This window comes from Folsomia candida, unplaced genomic scaffold (genome assembly GCF_002217175.1).
Source record: "Folsomia candida strain VU population unplaced genomic scaffold, ASM221717v1 Fcan01_Sc004, whole genome shotgun sequence".
Taxonomy (NCBI): Eukaryota; Metazoa; Arthropoda; class Collembola; order Entomobryomorpha; family Isotomidae; genus Folsomia; species Folsomia candida.
Genome location: NW_019091196.1, coordinates 11798230 through 11819613, shown reverse-complemented (window position 1 = coordinate 11819613; position 21384 = coordinate 11798230). Strand labels below are relative to the sequence as shown.

At 40.7% G+C, this 21384-nt stretch overlaps 2 protein-coding genes across 6 annotated transcripts in view; both read left to right on the top strand.

Annotated features, from left to right (window-relative positions):
* The first annotated feature begins 911 nt into the window (after positions 1 to 911).
* Positions 912 to 2319, top strand: LOC110848638. Its single transcript, XM_022095896.2, has 3 exons — positions 912 to 1072; positions 1177 to 1372; positions 1441 to 2319. The coding sequence occupies exons 1-3, from the start codon at positions 1028 to 1030 to the stop codon at positions 2265 to 2267; spliced, it is 1068 nt and encodes a 355-aa protein (XP_021951588.1). The 5' UTR covers positions 912 to 1027; the 3' UTR covers positions 2268 to 2319.
* Positions 2320 to 3574: 1255 nt separating this feature from the next.
* LOC110849169 (somatostatin receptor type 2) overlaps positions 3575 to 21384 on the top strand; it is a 53395-nt gene continuing 35585 nt past the window's right edge. For 2 of the 5 annotated variants that reach the window (XM_035850837.1, XM_035850836.1), the window contains exons 1-2: positions 3576 to 4277; positions 17974 to 18141. The gene's annotated coding sequence lies outside the window, so the exon portion shown is untranslated. Of the gene's footprint in view, positions 4278 to 17973; positions 18142 to 21384 lie in introns of all 5 variants that reach the window. The other 3 variants (XM_035850840.1, XM_035850838.1, XM_035850842.1) reach the window with 2 other exon arrangements.

Genomic DNA, 21384 nt, shown 5'->3' with positions numbered 1-21384 from the left:
ACAACTTGCTATTCTTACTTGCTATCCATTCTTTCCTTTGTGCGAGCGTTGTTACAACCCTTCAATTTAAAGGATGAAATAGTTGCGTGGGATTTGGTGGAGTTAAATAGACTTGCATTATTTTGGTTGAAAAGCTCGAGTTGTAAATACAGATTATATATACCCATTCTTAGTTTGATATGGTTTGTAAAGTATATTAAATAGTGTCGTTATAAAATTATCAGTTTAAAATTTTAGACATTTCTCATGAAAACTTTTCGGGTAGCTTTTTTCCCGATGATTTATAATAATTCTTTGTTTGATATAGTTTGTAAATTATTAAATAGCATCATGAAATTGTCAATTTTATTTTCGCCTTTACGACTACTTTTCGGGCAGCTTTTTTTCTGTCAGGCTGCATAATTTGGCACACTTATGGATGTCTGTAGGTAAACTGCGATTGCATGAAAAATAGTCAGAATTTATGATCTGTGTTGCTCCATTCATGCCATTTTTATGCATGTACATATTTACCTGACAAAATAAAATATTTGCTGCAATGCCAAGTTTACACTGATGTCTGACACATCATCATGCGGATCGCTAAATGGATTCCTCATCCATCAAAAAATACGAGATTCTGGTAGAATGATCAACATTACTGTGCATTATGTATGCAATATCCTCTTCATGGTGAGTAGTAAATATGTATCTCCCATAAATTACAAGGTGCGTCTTTATGTATGGATATGCAGCTCGGGAAACATTTCCATGATGTGTAATAAAAAGAAATAGGAGCATCTGGAAAAATACCACATCCTATTTCCCCAGATGAGATGAGACGTGTGATAAATCATTCCGTTTCTGTTTGCACAAAGACTCATGACTGATTTTATTACGTCAGTTTGGATTTAGCCAAGCTGTCAAATTGCGAGGTGGTGGGGCGCGATGGGGCAAAATATTTATTAGCAGTCACGTAGTGTGAAAGCTATAAAATAATTGTGCAACCATCTCAGTCACCACACCACGAGGCAAGGTGGACATAAAAATGCTGGCGTCTTTTCCATCTCTTCTTCTCAACTTGGGGCTCGTGGTAAGTAAGTCAGATGATGGTTCGTGGTTTGGTTATGGTTTGTGTATTCTATTTAATTGACCCTTATTTCCACTGATTTGTAATTTTACCATGAATATATCAAGCCGCTTTGTACGGCCAGCACGTACAAATTCGACCGGAATCATGTCGGGGTGGCGTTTGGGCCGTATACGAAACAATGGGAGGCGAATGATACAATTCCAGAGTGGAGTTCGTATACTTTGCAGCAATTGGAGTGCCAGTTGACCTTGATCAGTTCAAAGTTTACGTATATCGCGACGTACAACTTTGGTACCAGAGGTAGTAAAAAATTTGATATTTAAATACATTATTTCAGACAAAGCAAAAATACTGACCACAATTTACAGACTCCATCACCTCGCACATTCCTACCGTGACAGCATCCATGAATAAAGCAGCGAACAAAAAACTACTCTCAATTGCTCAAGGAATTCACCAACTGGCCGATCCAACCTCCCAACTGGCCGAGGTCACCTCCGCATTCCAAGGGGCTCAAGCTGCCAACGCCATATTCCCAAACACCGTCTGGGCCTTAACCGTAAACTGGGAAGATATCTTCAGTGTTCAGGAAGGAATCAAGGTTTCTCAGATGATCAACACCATCAAAAGTCATCCAGAATTTCAAGCTTCCAACCTGAAAATTGGGGCTAGAACGCAAAACTGTGAGACTGCATTAGACCCCAACAACCAGCACGCTGACATTGTCGCAATTCTAACCCAACTCGTACGAGACTCTGACTATCTGATGTGCAACCTCTACCCGGACTACACGACCTCAATGCAGAGCGTCGAATCTGCCGTTAACTCGGTGTCAAACACCTACTCGAAATTGAACGATATGGTTAAAAGCGTGAATCCAAAGTGCGACCTGATCGTGGGAGAAACGGGGTGGCCATCGGAAGGGGTGGCGTTCAACGGGTCTCCCTCCACCGTCAGCAACATGGCCAAATTCTGGGAACTCGTGGGACAAAAGGCGGCAACCCATGGCGTCAAAGTCGTCATGTTCGAGGCGATTGATGAGCCGTGGAAGTCCGACAGGAGAAACAGGGACCCTCGCGATGCGAACGGATTCAACGGGGGGGAAGGTCACTATGGGTGGTGGGTCCAGAGAAACAATTCTGATTCGTGCTCATTCTTCGAAAAAGCGACCGGTCTCACAGTCAAAATTGTTTGAAAGTCTTTAATTGAAATGAAATCGTTAAATAAAGAAAGTTTGTGGAACGTAACAAGTTTTGAGAATGGGAATAAATTTTCTTTGATGATGCATTGCGTAAGTGAGGTGGGTGAAGTCGTCCATAAAAGTTAATAAGGTAGGTAGTTAGGTAATGGAGGGGATGTATTTCGGGGTAAAAAGGTTGGATTTTTTACAAAAATATCTATATTGGCAGGTGCTCCATAATTGAGATTGTTATGGATCGACTGACGTTGATTTTGGCCAGTGACGGATCGTTGTTTTTCAAGATTTCCTAGTTTTCCAAGCATCTCGAGTACATACGTGTTCGTCCATTCTTTATTTCCTTCCTGCCTTTCATATTCGCTGTCCTTTCATAGAATTCCCTGTACGGAGGCGTATATCCCGTCTCCAAAATCGATTGTGTTCTATTTCCAATCTCATTTTGATCAATCAACTGCAAAAGTTACTTCTTTTTTCATAAAGTATAGTTCAAAGCTTACCAAATTCAGTTTGCCTGGCTGGCAGTACATACTTCTTCCCGAAGACAAAGAAGTCAGTCGTCCAATGACGTCTTATTAAGACCAATTACTTTGACTTTCATGTATTTCTTGTGAACTTGGATAGAATAAATTGATGAAAATTCTGATCAGTAACTTTATTACGACCAGTTCATACATGGAAGAATCTACGTCTACAAATTTAAAACAGGAAAACTTTCTCCAAAAAATAAATTGGGTATGGATGGCCAAGTAACGAAGAAACGGGACGGTTTTAACTTTGTGTTTGTTTTATGATCGTGGGTGTATGTATGTACATTCGGTTACTCTTGTATTTTGTGTACATCAACAACTACATTGTTGGCCTCTTGTCGTCACTTAGTGCGGTTAAAACTTGGAAATTACGTGCTCTTAATGTGCTCAAGGCTTAAAGTTCTGTCTGACAGGTTCATAAACCTGCGTATTCTCTGAAGCAACTTTTAAGCAAAACAAATGCCACGTTGTTGTTTCTTCTTGTTCATAGTAGGACGAGTGTTTTTCATCAAGTTGGACCTGTAACATCAACACTTTCACTCCTTCCTTCGTACAAGCATTAAATACCAATTTATAAAACAACATACAAACCACCAGCCAGCAAGTTATGAGACCCGTACAATTTAGCATGGGATGCATAATACCCGGGTGTAGGTGCACCTGCGTGGGCACAAAACCCACAATAGGCAAGGGAGAGACGGACACGAAAAGCAGTCTCATCTCAACCAACTTGGCTTCGTCCGTGAAATGGAATAACATGAGAGATCCACTTAAGATCAGAATCCAGTCTGAGTTAGAACCCCCTCGATCCACTCGCTGCCCTTTCTCGCTCCTCAAAAAATGAGCCAGTCTCAACTTTCACTTGAAAGCAGAAAACCCAAAGAGAAAGTTTCCTTTATTTCCACGACCTGCCAAGACGGCCGTGTTCTAAAACAATTGAATATAACAACCTCCTCGTTTGAATTGCATTACATTACGCAACCTAAAATCTAAAACAAGGCGAATTTTTGTGTGGAGGAGTAAAAGCAAAATTTTTCGTGACAAGTGTCAAGACTGCGAAAGACAGATTTTGTTTATCCACCAACCAGTTACGCTGAGAGAAGAAGAAAGCGTACTTCACAAAAAAAGTTGTGTTTGACGATTTTGTGACATTGAGATTTAAATTGAATAAGAAAATCTTGATTTTCTTGTGACGAATATAATAATTTTCTCAAAAACATTGTCACCATTCGCAGATGTAAATGAAAGGCAGAAAGTGAGACCGCGTCTCAGATTTCCTTCGCATTTCTTCTCGACTCGTGTCAAACACAGTGGGCGAGACTTTGACGGATTCATTAATCTTGAATTTCAATAATATTGCAATCTGATCCCTGACTGACTGGCTGGCACTTTTTTCTCGCACTTTGTCAAAACTCGGAATTGTCGCATCCCACCCAGAGACGAGAAACTGCGACGTGTCTCAATTTCGGCATCATCAAAGGTAAGACATCACTTGCTTATTTTGACAATTCCGAAAATCCTTGTCATTATAGTTGACACAGATAAACAAAAAATGTCATAAATTCTTATCTAAACTGCTTTTATTTAGAAACTCTAAAACAAAGAGTTCTTTTAAAAAAAGAGTGCAAATTCAAATTCGCACAAAGCACCCAATTCATTGATCGTCTTGATTCGCACACCACAAACGCATGCATACGTACATCTCCTAGTTTAGGATGCTAATGTGGCACAAATTGTGTTCCAATGGTTCACGAGACGACTTTGGGCAAATCTGCAAGAAGAGAAGAGAAGCAGATAAGCCGACCGAGTCATGTTGAACCAGTCACCCACTCGGACTTGTTTAGTGGTAGGTAGGGATCTTCGATCTTCCTTATCAGATGACATAATTCGATAAGCTTAAATGAATTGGGGTGCGCTCCAACCCAAACAACACACGCTCATAAATAAATCTTCTTTCTCCGCTTCGGTTTTGGCATTACTTTAGCCTCCTCCAAATCCACTGCTCTCCAATCTCAATCCGCTTCACGAAAGCCACTTCACTGCTCCTGCTGCATCCTCAAAGATAGGAGGAGGAGGGGGGAGGAATTTGTTTTTTGGGCTTCGCACAAACTAACTAATGATGCAAGTCGGATGACAAGAACATGTATTATTTGGCAAACGGATCACTGCCCGTTTTTTGTCCCGCCGCTTTAAAGCTAATGTATTTGTATGACGTGGTGGAATTCGATTTGGGAATGAATGCACGCACTCGAAATGTGCTTAAATTTGCATGCAGTGTGGGAGTCAGGGAGAAATTATAGCGACAAAGTTTTCATAATGACACATTGTCCCAGTCATTCGAGGAATTTGGTTGGTGGGTAAAATGAGAACAATCGGGTTTAAGAGGAGTGCATTGTGTGAGTAATGATGGTGGGTTCCTTCCGAGGTGTAGGCCGCCTTATACATTCGTATAGCGTAATAATGACACCCAGCAAGTAGCGCTGCGTTGTATGGGCGTAATAAGTCTTAACTCTTAGATTAGTTGGCGACAGAAGTTGGACCATAAATATTGGTCATCGTCGTCGTCAACCCGGTCTTCCATTTCCTCTCTGACTGCTGAGGTTGGCCAGAAGAGGAAAGTGTGTGGAACACCGAGCCAAAAACCAAACCTAGCAAATTCCATCCGATCGGAATTCCAGCCAAACCAATGTTTCGGCCAGGAAATCAAGTCGAATCGGAATCAAAGTGAAATAAGGCACCTTTTCCTCGTACCCACTGATTTAAGTCGAGAGTCCAGTTCGCTTTAACTCCAATAAAGTTAAATTAGGCCGAGCGAAACGGACAATGAGAAAGTAGTGAGGAAACTCAATGAAGGAAATTAAATGAGCCAGGAAACCCCTGGCCAACTTTCACTTGTTTTTCACTAAGGCTTCACCACCACCACGGCCACCATTACGGCTCGTTCTTGGTCTGATGGCAGTCTTTATTACTAGATTTGATGGGTGGGTGGTTCTAATGATTTTGAGAAACGACCCTTTGGAAAACGATAACCGTATACATATGTACATATAAAATAAGCCTTTGATTGGGTGTGATTTATATATGTATTTCACGGTAGAAATCCGTTTATGAAAATTTATGGGATCCGGCAACCTTATTTTTTCATAATTGACATAAATTGTAACTGTCTACTGCTCAATTTTCCATTAAATTTATTTATTTATTAAACCCAGAGCAAAAATTGTGGGGAGAGAGAAAGCAGCAGCTGAAATATGGTTATGACGAGGAGGTAGGAAAAGTATCACTTTCCCCCACTTTCCCTCATTGACATTGGGAGCAGGTGCGTTCGCAGTGTTATCGTAATGGTCCTTTTATTATGCCCCAAGGTATATGAGAAGTCTGAATCAAATTAAGAATTACTTAGGTATGAGAGCGATTTGATATGATGGAGTGAAAGAGCAACTTTACTGCACGTCCGAAATGAAACCGACTTTAATTGATACCTGCTGCCCGCATTATTTCGCCCCATTCAGAGTATCCATCCCGTAAACTGGGATAAGAAGAATAAGATACGATTATGATACACTAAACTGTGCGAGCGAGGTAACAGCCAACTTTTTCTTTACTTCGTGCAAATGCGCTTTTGGCGAAATGTTGCAAGAACACAAGTAATCTCGAGCGACTTCTTGTACGTGAGTGGTTCCTACATACGTATGTAACACCCAAGGTGGGATTAGCCAAGAAGCCACCCTTATTGCTTTCACTCGAAGCAATGAACCCTCACGTTGTCTCGATCAGGAGTGGACGTATGCTACATATTTTGTTGGTTGGCGTGTCATGTTATGCAACACATGGCACTCACAAAGCAGACGCCGACTTATTAATAAATACTTCTCGTCGAAAAGTCTGGGCATTTAATTGTTGGTTGGAGTTGAGGTATGAACACTCAAGTCGGTTAGTGGGTGGGGTAAAAGGTAATGAAGCAGATTGTTGTGTGCGGTTCGCCATTCTCGTACCACACTAACCTTGTCGCGTACTACGGACCACTTTCAAACCATTTTCCCATGACTTGACTGCATTACGCATAAATTCGTAGTCAAAGTATGATGAATGTGACTCGGTCGTTGAAGTGAAAGTAGTAAAAGCAATGATAATATCTTTGCTCATGATTTGATTAGACAACTTCTCAGAAGTTGTGGTGGGTGTTACTTTAATGTGGGTGAGAATTACGTAAAGTTATACGCTGCGCATTATGTATAAGACATGGACACTTTTAGTGCTGTCTTTTGTTAGTCGTGGTGGTGGTTTCATAATTTTGATGATCGTCAACATATTATTATTCATGGAGAAGTCTGGTAGTGAATATTCGTTGGAGGAAGGAAGTAATGAATGCGATATGGTCGGCCGTGTAATTAGCACCTGATCAATGTCAGGCTGAAATCTCAGGATATACACGTATATGTATGCTGCATACATACTGCTTGTGTACTCTGTCACTAAATAACTCACTTCCTCATAGTCTCATTAGTTGAACCGAGAGAATCTCTAATCAAACATTGTGCAGATTCTCTCAATTTCATCAACTCCTCGTTATCCAATCTATGTTGGCAAAGTCATTAAGTAGGATTTATAACCTGGACGTTGTCGTCGAATCACTACTGAACTGAGCTGGTGATCGTTATATATATTTTCTATTCGTCTATGCAGAGAAGCTTTTATCGGATATTTCAACCGTGTGAATTCCGTATTGGTGGGTGGGCTGTGAGGCACTTGATGGTTGGTTGGTGGGTCGTACATGTTGTCGCGGCACGTAGAGCGATAAACGATAAATAAACTGTGAAAGGGACGATAAGCCTTCTTCGTCAACAGCCAGCTGTAGATTCCGCGCAGTCCAAAGATATGTACGTACCTCGCCCATTATCGTCTTCCTTCCTTATCCTGGTGACACAGAGAAAATCATTAAACAAAGAAATTCCTGCCAAACCTTCGCCTGGAAGAATATGGAAGCACCGTAAATATATCTACAAACCTTGAGTTTGACACAAAATTGTACTTGGAAATTCCAATAAAGTTGGTATCATGCCATTCCATCCACCCACCCACGCAGCCACGTAGCGAAAGTAATGAACGTTTCCAGGTAAGAAGAGTGTCATCACGGCCATTATCATGATTACTCTTAGCACTTCTTATCATCACCCCGAAGAGCAGAGACAATTGAACAAGGACCAAAAATAGGGCCTTGTGTACATACAACTTTCATGGACAGGCATTCCGTTTGGATGAAAATACTTTATCATAAACATGTTCATGGGTACAAAGGAGCCTGGTCGTTGACCAACTTTAACGTAAAGGAGATACAAATACATTAAGAAACTGGAAATCTATACCTTGTTAAAAAAACTAGCTAATTCAATACATAGATAACGACCGAACACGTTAAATCCATATGCATGCACCTATTTACAAATATGTAACCCTGCTTAACTTAAGCCTGCTTCAGCGAGAGGAAGAAATCTAGAAAAAAATTTGCAAGTTGCAAATAACGACGTGAGTTTGGTAAACATTCCTAATGGGATTGCTGAAAGGATTTTACCTCGTTTCATCCACACACTTGGATTTCAACCTCCCCTCTCCTGGGCATTCCTCTCTCCAGTTTAGAACATCAATCCGCAAGACATTCCCACTTCCTGAGTAACCACGCTTACTTGCTCTCCTATGGCCCAGTTTGGTTCCGGAAACTTGGGTTTTTGCTCTTGTTGCACATCTTCATCTCCTTTCCACCACCACTCTTAAATTCCCAAGGTTCAAGTTTTAGCCAGTGCTACGGAATCTTTTCACCTCCCTCCTTCGAACCAGAGCTTTTACCACATTGCGAGAATAGAAAGAAGAAAATGTACACATGGCAGGTTCGGTTTATCCAAAAATCTAGCCACAACTTTTTTCCCAGAAGGACAGGCAGAGCAGACTCGTAGTAAACGTAATAGGAAATGAAACCGGAGAAGAAAGCAATTGTCATAGACTCGCAGGCGAACATTTCACCATGCTCCACTCCACCCATCCACTAAATATTTCCCAATTGAGTGACACGAGATAATAGTTGTGCGTCTCTTAAATAACTTGCATTTCACGGAAAAACAACGCCTGAAACCCGACCCATTTTACATTTATTTACAGGAAGAAACTTATCTCACGAATCCTGTCTACATGTGTACTTACACATACATAAATATCCAGTTGTTGTATTTTCTTAAGGGGCGAGTTGCAATCTCACTCACTCCTCTCCGTCCAAGTTCAGCACTTCTTTCACAGCTTTCTTCGTAAATATTGATTAACAATAAAACCCGGCTTATGTTATCTTCAATGTTGCTCCGCTGTCGTCGGTCGTACTGGTTTCTGTTACTACTACTTTGTATGTTTGTTAGTAGTTCGGTGGTACTTGTACAACTGGCCTGTTCGCATCTTGTTTAACTGTTTCGCAGCAGTTCTGGGAACCAAACCAGGCAAATGACCAAAAAGTTGTTGTCGGGTGGAGGATACGGAGACGAGACAAAGACAACGGTAATCATCATCAGTCGTCCTTGCTCCGGTGGCGATTGACATTTCCAACTTGATCAATAAAGCCGTAATGAGTTTCAGATAACATACTCATGACATTTTAGAGTCAATTAATCCCTCCACTTCGTCCAGTCGGGTGTCTGAGACGGTGGAGAAAAAAAGATGATGATAATAATCCGAGGAAAAAAAGTTGTGGGGTTGCACTGCTTTAATAAAATACTATAAGCACATTTGGAGCATTTTAGGGTAAGGACACGCTCCGTATGAATGTACACGCATTTAAATTCTATCATCCGTTCAACTGAGCACACATATTTCCTCCCGAAATTACCGGTTAGTGAGGAAAAGGAATCTTCTCCTTGGTGCACTTGAGATGATAAATTGTTGCCGGGGCTGGAGCACCGTATGTGTTAAATTATATGTGTAAAATACATAAAATGTGGTGAATGTAATAAGCACGTAGGAGAGATGAAGGAGTGTGCCGAGTGGTTAAATAAGTTCCTCTTCCTCGGTCGGTCGGTGGGTTCGTTGGAGAAAGTGCAGCCAAAAAGACCAAAGGGAAAGGAACAACACTTTCTCTCTCTTTTTCTTCTCCGGCCTGGTGGCTGGATGCGAATGTGATTTTATTTAATGGGCTTCTTGAGTGAGCCAAAAGTACCGGGTTGTGAAGAGCAATGGAGCTCCAGAGAGAACTCTTTTGCACTTTCCCGGTTTGCCATAATACATCTTTAATTCCTAAATTATTCCCATTTCCGTGTCCTAAATGGAGCTCAGATTCAACGAGGGACTGACTCGTGGATGGATTCTCTCTCTCTATTATTTTCCACTTCGATCTTAGAACACAATCTGTGAGGAGGTTATCATAATTTGCGATTTACCTTTTCCCAAAATTGGGGTGACATCACCATCACCACGAGCACGATGGCAGAGTAGATAAAGTTTTTTGTGGTGGAGAAAGTGGAAAAACTTATCCCTGTGAAATTCTTCATCATTAATTTCTCTTTTCGTGCAAATTTCTCTGGTGTGGCACTAGCTGTGTGTAAGCCAACTATGCAAATGAACTCGTAGATACGTTACGTTACGTTGAAGGGAGAAGATTAAGATAAAAAAATTTTGAGACGAAATTAGTTCCCACATTCGTTCAAAAACTTTGTGCTTGGAGAGAAAAGAAAGTGAGGAAAACAGAGAGAGAGGAGCATAATTAGTGAATTAACTCCACCAACTTGCACGAAATGAGGGAAGGGCAGGGATCGGAAATCTTGAATGAGATTATGCAAGTTCAGTCAGCTCAATTGGGTTGATCAGCCTCATTAGTCATTCCGTGATGTGAATCTCGAAGCGTAAAATTCCATGACCATCACGACCAGCGAAAGAACAATTTGTGTGTGTTGGTCTGCTTCTGGGTCGGTGGCCTCGTCCTCCTCTTCCTGCGGTAACTGGTACGACATAGCCATTGATACTTATGCGGGGGATCCTATAAATGGAACAGAATGGACGAACCTGGCTGGTTGCAATTTATCTCGTTGTCATTCGTGAGTGCCGCCGAGTGGTTCACTTGTATCTCTACTTTGCTGATAATAAAGCATTAAAGTAAATTATAAAGGCTCCCAATGGGGGTGCGAGTGGTGGACAGGAAAGTGTATTTGTTGCTGGGAGCTCAGCTGGATGGGATAATTGCCCATTCATTATGGTGCAAGCCGGAATAATTAGTGAGCTGGAAATTGCGGGGAGTCCACCAAATCAACTCCTGCTTCTCTACATATGTAACTGCACTGCAAGTCGGAAACTGTCATTCGTCTCCAAGTATGAGAGATTATTATTCCGGGCAAAATTGGTGCGGTTATGTGGACGTTGAGAATTTATGGCTTCTCATTACATGCAAATTTAAATGGAAATCCTTCTTATGTAATCCTACCTACCTAGAAAACGCTTACCTGCCTACGCCATGTGTGGGCTGTGTAATCTGGCTGACGCGACCAGTGAATTAATGGGGTTATTGATATTGCAAAACGTATCGTAATACATAACTTTGTAGACAAAGTTAATCGTTCATAATATATTGCGAAAAGTTTATAATGCTTTAATTTTGATCGACCTCGCGATTGTGCATACATTAATTCTGCCGTGTCCGATATTTTGCACATAAAAACATAATTTCCCCAGGAACCACCGGGTAGTAAAGGAACCGCTTAAATTAAACTGTTTGCCTTCCCATTAAAGGAATACGTACTCTTCTCGATAAAGAAATTAATTCAATTCATGCCTGATAATCCATTCTGTGAAGATTTCCAATAAACTTGAAAGGAGCAAATCCCATCCAAGTCTAGTAACCCCAATTACACGGATGTGGCCACATGTTGGTAGACCGTCTGTCCTACATTTCACATTTAATTTGATACTCTCCCCAAAAAGCTGGCTGGCCAAGCAAGCAAGCAGACTTACATGTTCGACTCTTGACTTTCTCCGGTTTAATTAAATACAGGATCCACAATGCTTTCACTTTCTTTCACAAGGCTAATGCAACGATGATGATGATGATGCTGCCTCCCTTCGCTCGAGTGGGTGTTTAGCATTCAGAGCGCATTGTCATCCTTTGTAGTTTAGCTACGGGTTGGTTGTTGTCGTCGTCGTCGTCGCCGCCGCTTTTGCAAATCTATTGCCTGCTGTGTGTGGTTTACTTCTTCCTCCTCCAACACCACTTTGGTCTCAATGGCTGGCTGGCTAATCACGGGAAGAAGGAGGAATGGTCGTGAAGCAAGCATCTTGAAGTGGACGGATGCAGTTTTCGTCCTTCATTAGAAAGAAAGAGCTCCTCGTGATTTGTGAAGTTCTTCAAATAATCAAAACGTCGGAGAGGGCGTTATTAACAACACAGAGTTAAAAGCATTCAACCATAAGTCATCCAGATGCAGTCAGTCTTAAAATCATCCATCTTGCTCCACGTCATCCATCCAACTTGACTGGCTGGCGGACAAAGACGAAAACGACATATTGTTGCAACACAGTACTTACTGACGAGGAGGGACACTTTCCTTGGATTTGTTGTCTTATGAAGGAGCGGTTAAAGAGAGAGGAAAACATGACCGAAAAGGAGGCCTAAGATATGGGAGGAATTATAAAAGAGCGACTTTGAGAGATTGACACGTTCCCGAGCAGTTCACTTACTTTCTCTTTTCTCTCCAGTCCATTTCCACTCGAGATGTGATTCACCCAGTGTCATGTCGTGCCGGCTTTTTTGTACTTTTGTAACTTTGACATCATCACTTGGCCTTTTTAATCCATTAACCCGGCCTTTCACCCTGGAAAGATGGCACGTTGTGGGGTGTGTATCAATCACAGGGGACAGTTATAGATGGACAAGCCAGCCTCGAATCATATGTACACACGAGATACAAACAGAACAACATGACAACCTCTGCTTGAAGTGGAACAATTCTTTTGATGGTTTTATTTGCCAATGATGCTCGAAATAAAATCCTTCCACCAACCAACCAATCATCCACACGATCGTAATTTCTCTTGACATTTGAAACGGTCTGAAAGTCAGCCACGTGTCGGTCCGTGGTGTATTATTATTGGTTACGCGACAATTTTATCTTGATCGTGTCAAGTGGGATTTGAGCGGAAGGTGGATCACATAAGAGCCGAATTTCTTTAGTATCTTTCTTTAGAGTGCGTGATCTCTGCTAAGAAAATGATTAATCACCTTTCAAAACGACGAGACGAGAGAGAGAGAAAGTGCTATTTTATCATTATCCTTGTTCCTCCACGATTTCATCCTCGTAGGCGTAGAGATGTGACCCTTCGTCCTTTCCCAGAAGTCGTCTCTCGCCTACAATGGTGGTTTACACGCCGATATTTATTTAAGTATTTTTGGTCGGAGAAACTAATCCGGCTAAAACCAGCTTAATTTGTTAGTGGCACATGGCACAGATGCGTTTCATCAATTTTACTCGGTGTATTTTTAGCCTTCTTGTAATCCCAGTCGTATTTTGAGATTTCATTTAATCAGATTTGTGTCCTTCAGAACAATTGCTTTTGTTATATTTGTCTATTTTTAAGTAAGCTTATTCCCCCCACGTTTCCCACTTATCTTCCCATTGAACGAACCGCTCGTAAATTATTGCGATGCAGCAGCACAGGAGGAACGATCAAAAGTGCATTTTCCTTTACCACCACTACACACACAGCATTATCTAATAATTCTGCTCGAATATCCAAGAGAGAAAGCAACGCGAGAATGGTTTCGTTCTCGAGTCGGTCGGGATGAGAGGAGAAAGCATACACGCAAAGTCATTAATAATTGAAGGATTCTGCTCTGCCCTTCTGCACCATTTCATCACCACACTTCTCTCCGCTAATACCCGCCTCCTCCTCCCCGAAAAACGGACAGAAAATAAAACAAAAGCATTATGGATCAAGCCATCCTCTCATCTTGCACCACCACCTCCATCACTTTGAACTAGCATTATTTAACTTGTAGGTCTCTTTTTTCGCCATATTTTTGCCAGGTTTATTCAACTGTCGAGTGGTCTGGTGGGCGGGGGGGCGGAAGACAGGCAGACGGATAGTAGGAGACTGACATTGGTTTGTGTTTGATGATGATGGGAAAGCGTGCTTGCAAATGAGCTTTTGTCGATGTGGTTGACATTCTGAGACAGCCACATTTGTCATGTGTCACACGAGCCGGGGAAAATTCTGCTCACCAACCAAACCAACTAACCGATTCCATCAACTTTAAACATGAGACATCACTGACTGAAAGAGGGCAGATAATCACGCTGCTCACATGTGGTTGAGAAATGACCAACTTTCCATCTGAGTGAGCACAGATTTTGTACAGTCCACCAATTTTAATTTAATCATGTGACACAAGCATGCATGGAGGTGAAGGAATGAAATTTTGAAATTAATAAATTTTTTAGTAGTTTTCGGTCAGGCAGATTTACGACACAGGGAGCTAGATAGGTATATAAATGATATAGAGATATGAGTAAGGATGATGCCTCTGGAATTTGGAGCAAGTAAAAACAAAAGCAGTTTATATGATTAAGCACAATCGTAAATTTGTACCAGGTTTCCTTTATGATCACACACACACGAAGGAACGAACCAACTAGTGCAATCCAAATTCCAAAATTTTGTCAACGTAACTCTCCCGCTTACTTATTTTGATAGGGTCATTCGGATCTGTGCCCATTTCTTGCATCATCTCTCCCGCCCGCCCGCCATATATGTAGGGCTTGAAGCACTTAAGGGTGGCAGTCTGCACGGTGGGACCGATTACAACGACCCACCACTACTCATCTAATTTAAACTATAACCTTCAAATTTTTAGCCCACAGTTTTACAACATTCCGTTTGAAGTCTTACTCCTTTTTCACGACAAATATCTATATAAACTGAAATTAAGTCGTAACGTGGCTCCTTAATTTTCTCAGCTGCTCTTGATTGCTTCGCTAAAACCAGACGAAGATAAACTTGAGCTTAATCCTGAAGAAATTTCATTTTCTCCTCTCTCCTTCATCTTCAACACGACCACCAGCCGACCACCGCGTCCAACAATCATCCGCAACTTTGCTGTGTATGGACAACTTTCACTTGGATCGAGCTAAGCTAAGTCGAGCGAGAAAATCTTTGCACGAAAAGAATCTTCCTCCTCGTGGTGTGGTTCGTGATATCAGTTCAGTTGCACACATAGCGAGTGAGCGAGTGAGTGAGCAACGTGTTCAAAAAGAGAGAAAGTGGAACGTTGGTTTTGATTGCATTATCTTGAATTAAATTTTTAACTTTTTTCATCTCTAAATGCGAAAACTTTTATAAAGTTTCTGAGAGTCTGAGTGGAAGAAAACATGCTTTGCCGTTGTACTTACTTAGATTGAGTAAGGCGAAGTGGTATAGTCGCATAGGCAGACCTGCTGTTTAAGAGAGATTGAAGTGACACTTTTTAAATAAAGACGCTCGCTGGTGGTACACGTCGGAGCAAAGTTCGTGAAAGTGTGACAAAGCAGAAGTTTCTCTGCTTATATTGAAACTTGGAAGATTGAATTAAAAGGCGATAGCGATCTTTGTCTCATTTGCTTAAATCACGACGCCTGGGCTGCGCTTTGCTCCTCTGGGGAGGGAGTTGGAGAAAATATGAGATGGTATATTTTTTGGGGGAAATTACACTAGGGGAAAAGGAGAGATAGAAAGTGAGTTAGGTAGCATTTTTCGAGGTGGTGGTGATCTTATATGCATGTGCGACCTTAGCATCAAATTAGAGATCAATCCATACGTACGTACCTATAACCAAGTTTAAAAAGAAGGAATAAATGCTAACAAGTCACCGACTACTTTACTTTTCAATGTCTTTCACTTCTCCTTGCTGATGAAATCAAGGAAGGGCGAAGTGTCCTGTAATGAGATCATTGAAGCCACTTGGAGCTCCTATTCCATCCCCATGTTGATGAGAGATCGGGATCAATTTCAATTTCCCAGATGTTAGATCAAGCAAGATTCCGCTATCTGCAATCCTGTTTAAATTCATCCACCAAGCAAGCGAAAGAAAAGTAGAAGAGACGAAGCCAAAGACTTGCTTGTCTTGATCGTAATGATGATGGAAACATGATCCAAAGTATCATTAGCAAGTCGAGCGGGTGGTGGTTTCGAATAAGAAACAGGTTCGAATCGCGCTTTCCAAGGTTTAAAGCAATGGTAAATTTCTGAGCATATGCACATTTCGAAGCATTCATAAAGCACACAACTCCTCAAAATGCATGGCTTTCACTCGGGTGTGCATTCCTTCAAAAATAATCGGATGGATTGCCGATGTGATGTGTTCCTTGGTTGCTATCATCAAATGAATGAGTACCCCATCTGGCCCAGACATTTTCCATTTCGCAAATTTCACTGGTTAATTTCCCTTCCACGATCCCATTTGCCATTCACTTTCTCTCCTTTATTGCTCAGCTCCCACTAACACGCATCGTCGTCCTTATTCTACGAGTAATAGAAAATTCACCCGTGGCGTGGAGTTTTCTTGACTTATGTCCCCTAATAGAATTGAAAGATTCATCTTTCTTTGCGAACTATTCGCCCTGTTCGACTCTTACGGAAAGGGAGAGAGAGAGGAAGAGATGAGGCAGAGATAACTGAATTATTTCCATATGTTGCATGCGCTCTCGAGTAATGTCCCTATTTGTAACCATATTTTCATTGAAAGTGTATTGAACATGACAGCTTGGAAAAGAGGTTTCAGAAAATTACATTACAGAATGCATGGAGGAAAATGCGTTCCGAGGAGAACAAGTGGCTTGTATAGCACGTGACATTTAAGCAAATGTATATACATCAGGGTGATGTACGTACATAAATTTCCTAAAAAGGGACAAGAATTATTGCCAATATTCCAAAAATTTCGTGAAAATCATTACAATATATCATCTCAAGGAGAACATTAGCCTTTTCAGGGGCATCACGCACGTCCCGTCTCTTGGTCAATTCAATAATGCGTCGCCCTCCTCATGCATACATGCATTCGCTTCGTACTCGCATAGTCCAGTAGGCGGGGAAAGTATTGTACTTTGACTTTGAATCACTTTTTGTCCACCACACTCGCAATCCTTTACGGAGCAGGAGTGAGGGAAAATAATGCGAAAGGATGAAGACCATTCTCGGTCGGGTGCATGGCCTGACTCTGGAAACAGGGAAAACTTTCTTGTCGAGATTTGGGGAATAAAAGTGAAAGTTTTTGAGTAAGTAGGAGTTAGTAAACTTGCACCATAAGCGACGAAGCTAAAAACTCAGCGATAGGAGGAGGAGTGCATAGAGAAAAACTGGCCAAGACCGAATGACAAATAGTTATTCCTTCTATTATCAGCACGACCAAGCTGCATACTTACTGCTACGCTGCTCTACTACTACTGCTCCCCATTACGTACACAATACCAGACTCACAACAGTGGAAGACTTTCTCTTTAAAAAGATTCGGAAATTTTGGGAAAAATGTGTACAAAGGAGAGAATTCAAGTTATGTAAAGTATATTGAATTTTGCCGCATGAAAAAATATTCATATTATTAGAGAGACAAGGCTGAAATATTGTTTGTATTCGGCATATCCAAAAATATATATACATCATTTCTGTTCAATAGTTTGGAGAAAGTGGTGGAAGTAGAGTTGAAATAATAGATTACAAGTTTTGGTACGATTTTTATCAGGAATAGTTACATACATAGTCCGTGTGCAGTATTGCGATAAGTTGGAAGGTGGAAATTTATAATGGTCTCTGGCTCAACGGATGATTCCAATAGTTTACATTGGAGAAAGTGGAAATATGTGGAAGTTTCCACCAGAAAGGTTAGATATCTAGATAAGATGACGGAATATTAATAACGGGAAATAATTCACCTCTGTGATGTCACTAAATATAAACTCAGAACTTGGTCCAATTAATTCCCAATCATGCCTTATCTCGTTCAAGGTAGGATTTGTTAATCAAAAAAGAGATCTTATTTTCACCGAGTAGTAAGTCCACAGGTGCAATTTGAACTAAAAAAATTTCCAACTTGTTTTCAAAACAAAGACAACAAACAAAGACTTACTTATTACCGGTTCTAGGAAATTTATCTAAAAAAATCTTTATTGTATTATCACTCACAGACCGACTCAAGTGAAGGAACATGCTGCAGAACAAATTTCCAGATCGAGCCATCCCATCTTAAGAAGAGGAAGAGGAAGGGAAAAACATCCGATCTGGTGATTACTCACGGAGACTGAGTCCATTTAAAAATCAGGAGGAAACTAACTTGAGATTGCTTTCATCCATGAGTGAGAGATTTGCTTATTGTTCGAAATATAGTATTTTGTGAGTGAAAAGACCTTTCTTTGTCCTCCCCATCTCGCTGACTTTTTTTCTTTCATCTGGTCACGAGGGAGGCTGAGGGGCATTTCTTTTCTTTCTGAGATACAAACTCTCCCTTATCCCCGTGTAGTTGGATAATAATAACAATGGAATAATAACAGATTTTTGCAAAAAAAATCCTTATTATTATACAAACTAGGCTGAAATGTATACAATTTTGTAACATGAGAAGTACACATTAATTCATAATGCTTACTTGCAGTTTCTCTTTTTAATAAAATTATGCAACACACAATTTAATTTATTCAGCATGGCCGTCACATTTTTGCCAAAATGTTAGTTTACGAAATTCTGAAAACCCAACAATTTCAACTTTTTTGCAACTCACTTAATTATTTTCTAAATTATTAATCTCAGCAAAATTTTTTCGATTTAAAATTTTTCCACAACAAAGTAAGTAAGCAAGCAGACAATAAGACATGCATCCCGGGTTGGCTCCTGATTTTCTGGGTTCATCTCTTGAGCAGAGGTCTGCCTTCATGCTTTCTTTTGTGAGTGGAGATCTTTGTTTCGTGTCCGATCTCTGGTTCTACACCACAAAAACGCTGAATGTTGAATTGTTCGAGTTGAACGTTCTCTTTTACTCTGGGGTTGCCTTCTTTCTTTCTTAAGATCGGTTCCTTTCATCGATTTTCTTTAGAGTCAGAGTGGCAAAATAAAGTAGAAAAAGTTGAACAACAAAGTAAGTGAGGAAAAGCCAAGAGCGCTGAGCTGAGCGAAATAATAACAGATTGGATGGAATATTTGCAATAAATGACGCCTTTTGGGGTTACTTATGATGAGCGCTCTTCGATTATATTGGCTCTTTATGGAAGTATTTTATTTACGGAGTGGAGACTACGAGTTGAAAGTCAATTCTTAAACTTGTTTACTTACAATTATGAAATTCCTTCAAAAATATTTCATCAATAATGCACATGTACCTACAAAAATACACAATACATGCAGAAGAAGTATGAGCAAAATTTCTGGAGGCATGTAAAATAGTACAGACAACAAATATGTATCATCTGGAGTACTTTTTCATTATGTTGCAAAGGACACAATAAAAGTTGGTAAATATCCGACTCAAGAACAACTCGAAGTAAATTGCATTTTTCGCAGAGAGCGGAACGAAGGAGGACGGTGCATGTTCTTAAAGGACTCGGATTTTCTAAGTATTGGGAGAAACATGAAAAGGAGGCGAGGAACAGGGTGTACAGCAGGGGAAAGCAAATCCCTTTCTTACACACTATTCCAGTGCAGAAAATGACGGGGAAAGTTAAAGGTCGGATAAAAGCGTGTTACATTAAAGTTTTGAAGGAAAGAGAGAAAATCCTTGGGTTTAGTTGATGGGGTTTTGATTAAAACGGACCACAATAGCGATAGAGTAATGGTGTTATGTAATCCCATCTTGCATAATACTGCTCGTCAATGAATTATTAATGTTTTGTTAGAAATCTGCAAAATTTCAGACCGAATTTGATCATCTAGGAATATTTGGTGCAAATTATGATTCATAGTTTACTGCGAGATAAAACTTTACTCGATTGCTTTGATATCCAACTAATGACATTAACTAAAGAGTGATTGATGGGTTAATTATATGATAATAAATTGGTATTTGTATGTATATCGCACAACTCGAATATTTTGCAATCAACTATTCATTGACATGTAATTAATTAGTTTACTTATAAATAGCCAATCAATCACTCTGTTTTTGTGGTTAGTTGAAAACAGCTCGACATTGCATTACGATTGATTCCATAATTTGCCTCTCATCTCGTAACTTGTTATCCATAAATTCAATCATGTACATTAATTTCCGACTTTTGACCACCACATTTCTCACCATCGCGGTGGCCTACACTTTCACGCCCGGAAGTGTCGAAGGGAAAATCACCCTTCACCCTGACGGAGTAACCGGAAGTTACCAATTAATTAATTCCGTATTTGGCGAGGGATCCTCTGCCATAGAAGTTCCGGACTGCAACCACACCCAATTCGGTCCTCACATCACGCAACAGTTCGATCCCACTCTAAACTCCTCCGTGTTTGCTTTTCATCTCCACATTCGAGAAGATGACGACAGGTGCTCGAAATTCGACCGGCAGAGGAACGAAATCAAGACGAATGAAAACTTAAACGCACCTCCAGAAACTCAACTCGTCGGACATGCCGAGGATAGAATGAGTCTCTCCTGGAACTTCAAACTGGACTCTGGTTTCCTCCCACCGTACAGTTTTTGTCATATTCATCAGCTAAAAGCGGTCGGAGGGATGACAGCATGCCATTGATTACGGTCACCCCACGAAAATCAAATCCCAACGAGCTCCAATTGTTACAGTATGATTCCAGAGGAGCCCTCCATTTCTTGACTTCCGTCCCACTCCAACCCTTCCTCGGAGAGTGGATCCATGTCGTATCGCACGTGACGTTTGGACACAATGGGACCTACACGATCAATCTGAGTAGGTGGTCAGACGGGGCGACGCTGCTGGAATATAATAACCTTTCTGGTATTGACCTTTGGCGTAACGGGACACAATTCATCCGACCAAAATGGGGGATTTATAGGAGCGTTCAGGAGGCCGTGCTGAGCAGAGATGAAACCGTGCTGTTTCACGACCTTTGTGTCGGCGTGGGAGGAGAAAGTGATATTGATTTGTGTAATTAATTATTATCTTGTGGCTAATATTCAATTTAAGTACCTGCTGTATGTAGATATGATCAAGGAGTAAGAGATCAAGAGAATATAACCTTGAAAACTTATCAAATTTAAAGGTCTTAATTGCATTCCTTTGGCTGAGTAGATAACCTTGATAGCATCGTCTTACAATAAAGGGATGACATCTCCGACAATAATTAACCCTATAAATAGAAATCATGTTAATTGGATCAGATCTGCATTAAAACTAGGCCAATTTTAGTTCAGCGTGTCTAAGCAGATTATGAAATTTCCCCTTTCATGATTACAACCTTCTTTGAAAATTGTTCTGACTTTGGTAAAGCGTAAAGCAAAGTGCTGGAGGAGTTTCTCTCTCTATTCTGTTCCTCTGATGTCTTACACACTGTGACTGTATTCTTGTGTGTTTAAAGCCAGATAACTTAACGCCCAGCCTTGAAAAACCCCACCAAAGCGTGGTCTGGTCTGGTCTGGTCTCTGC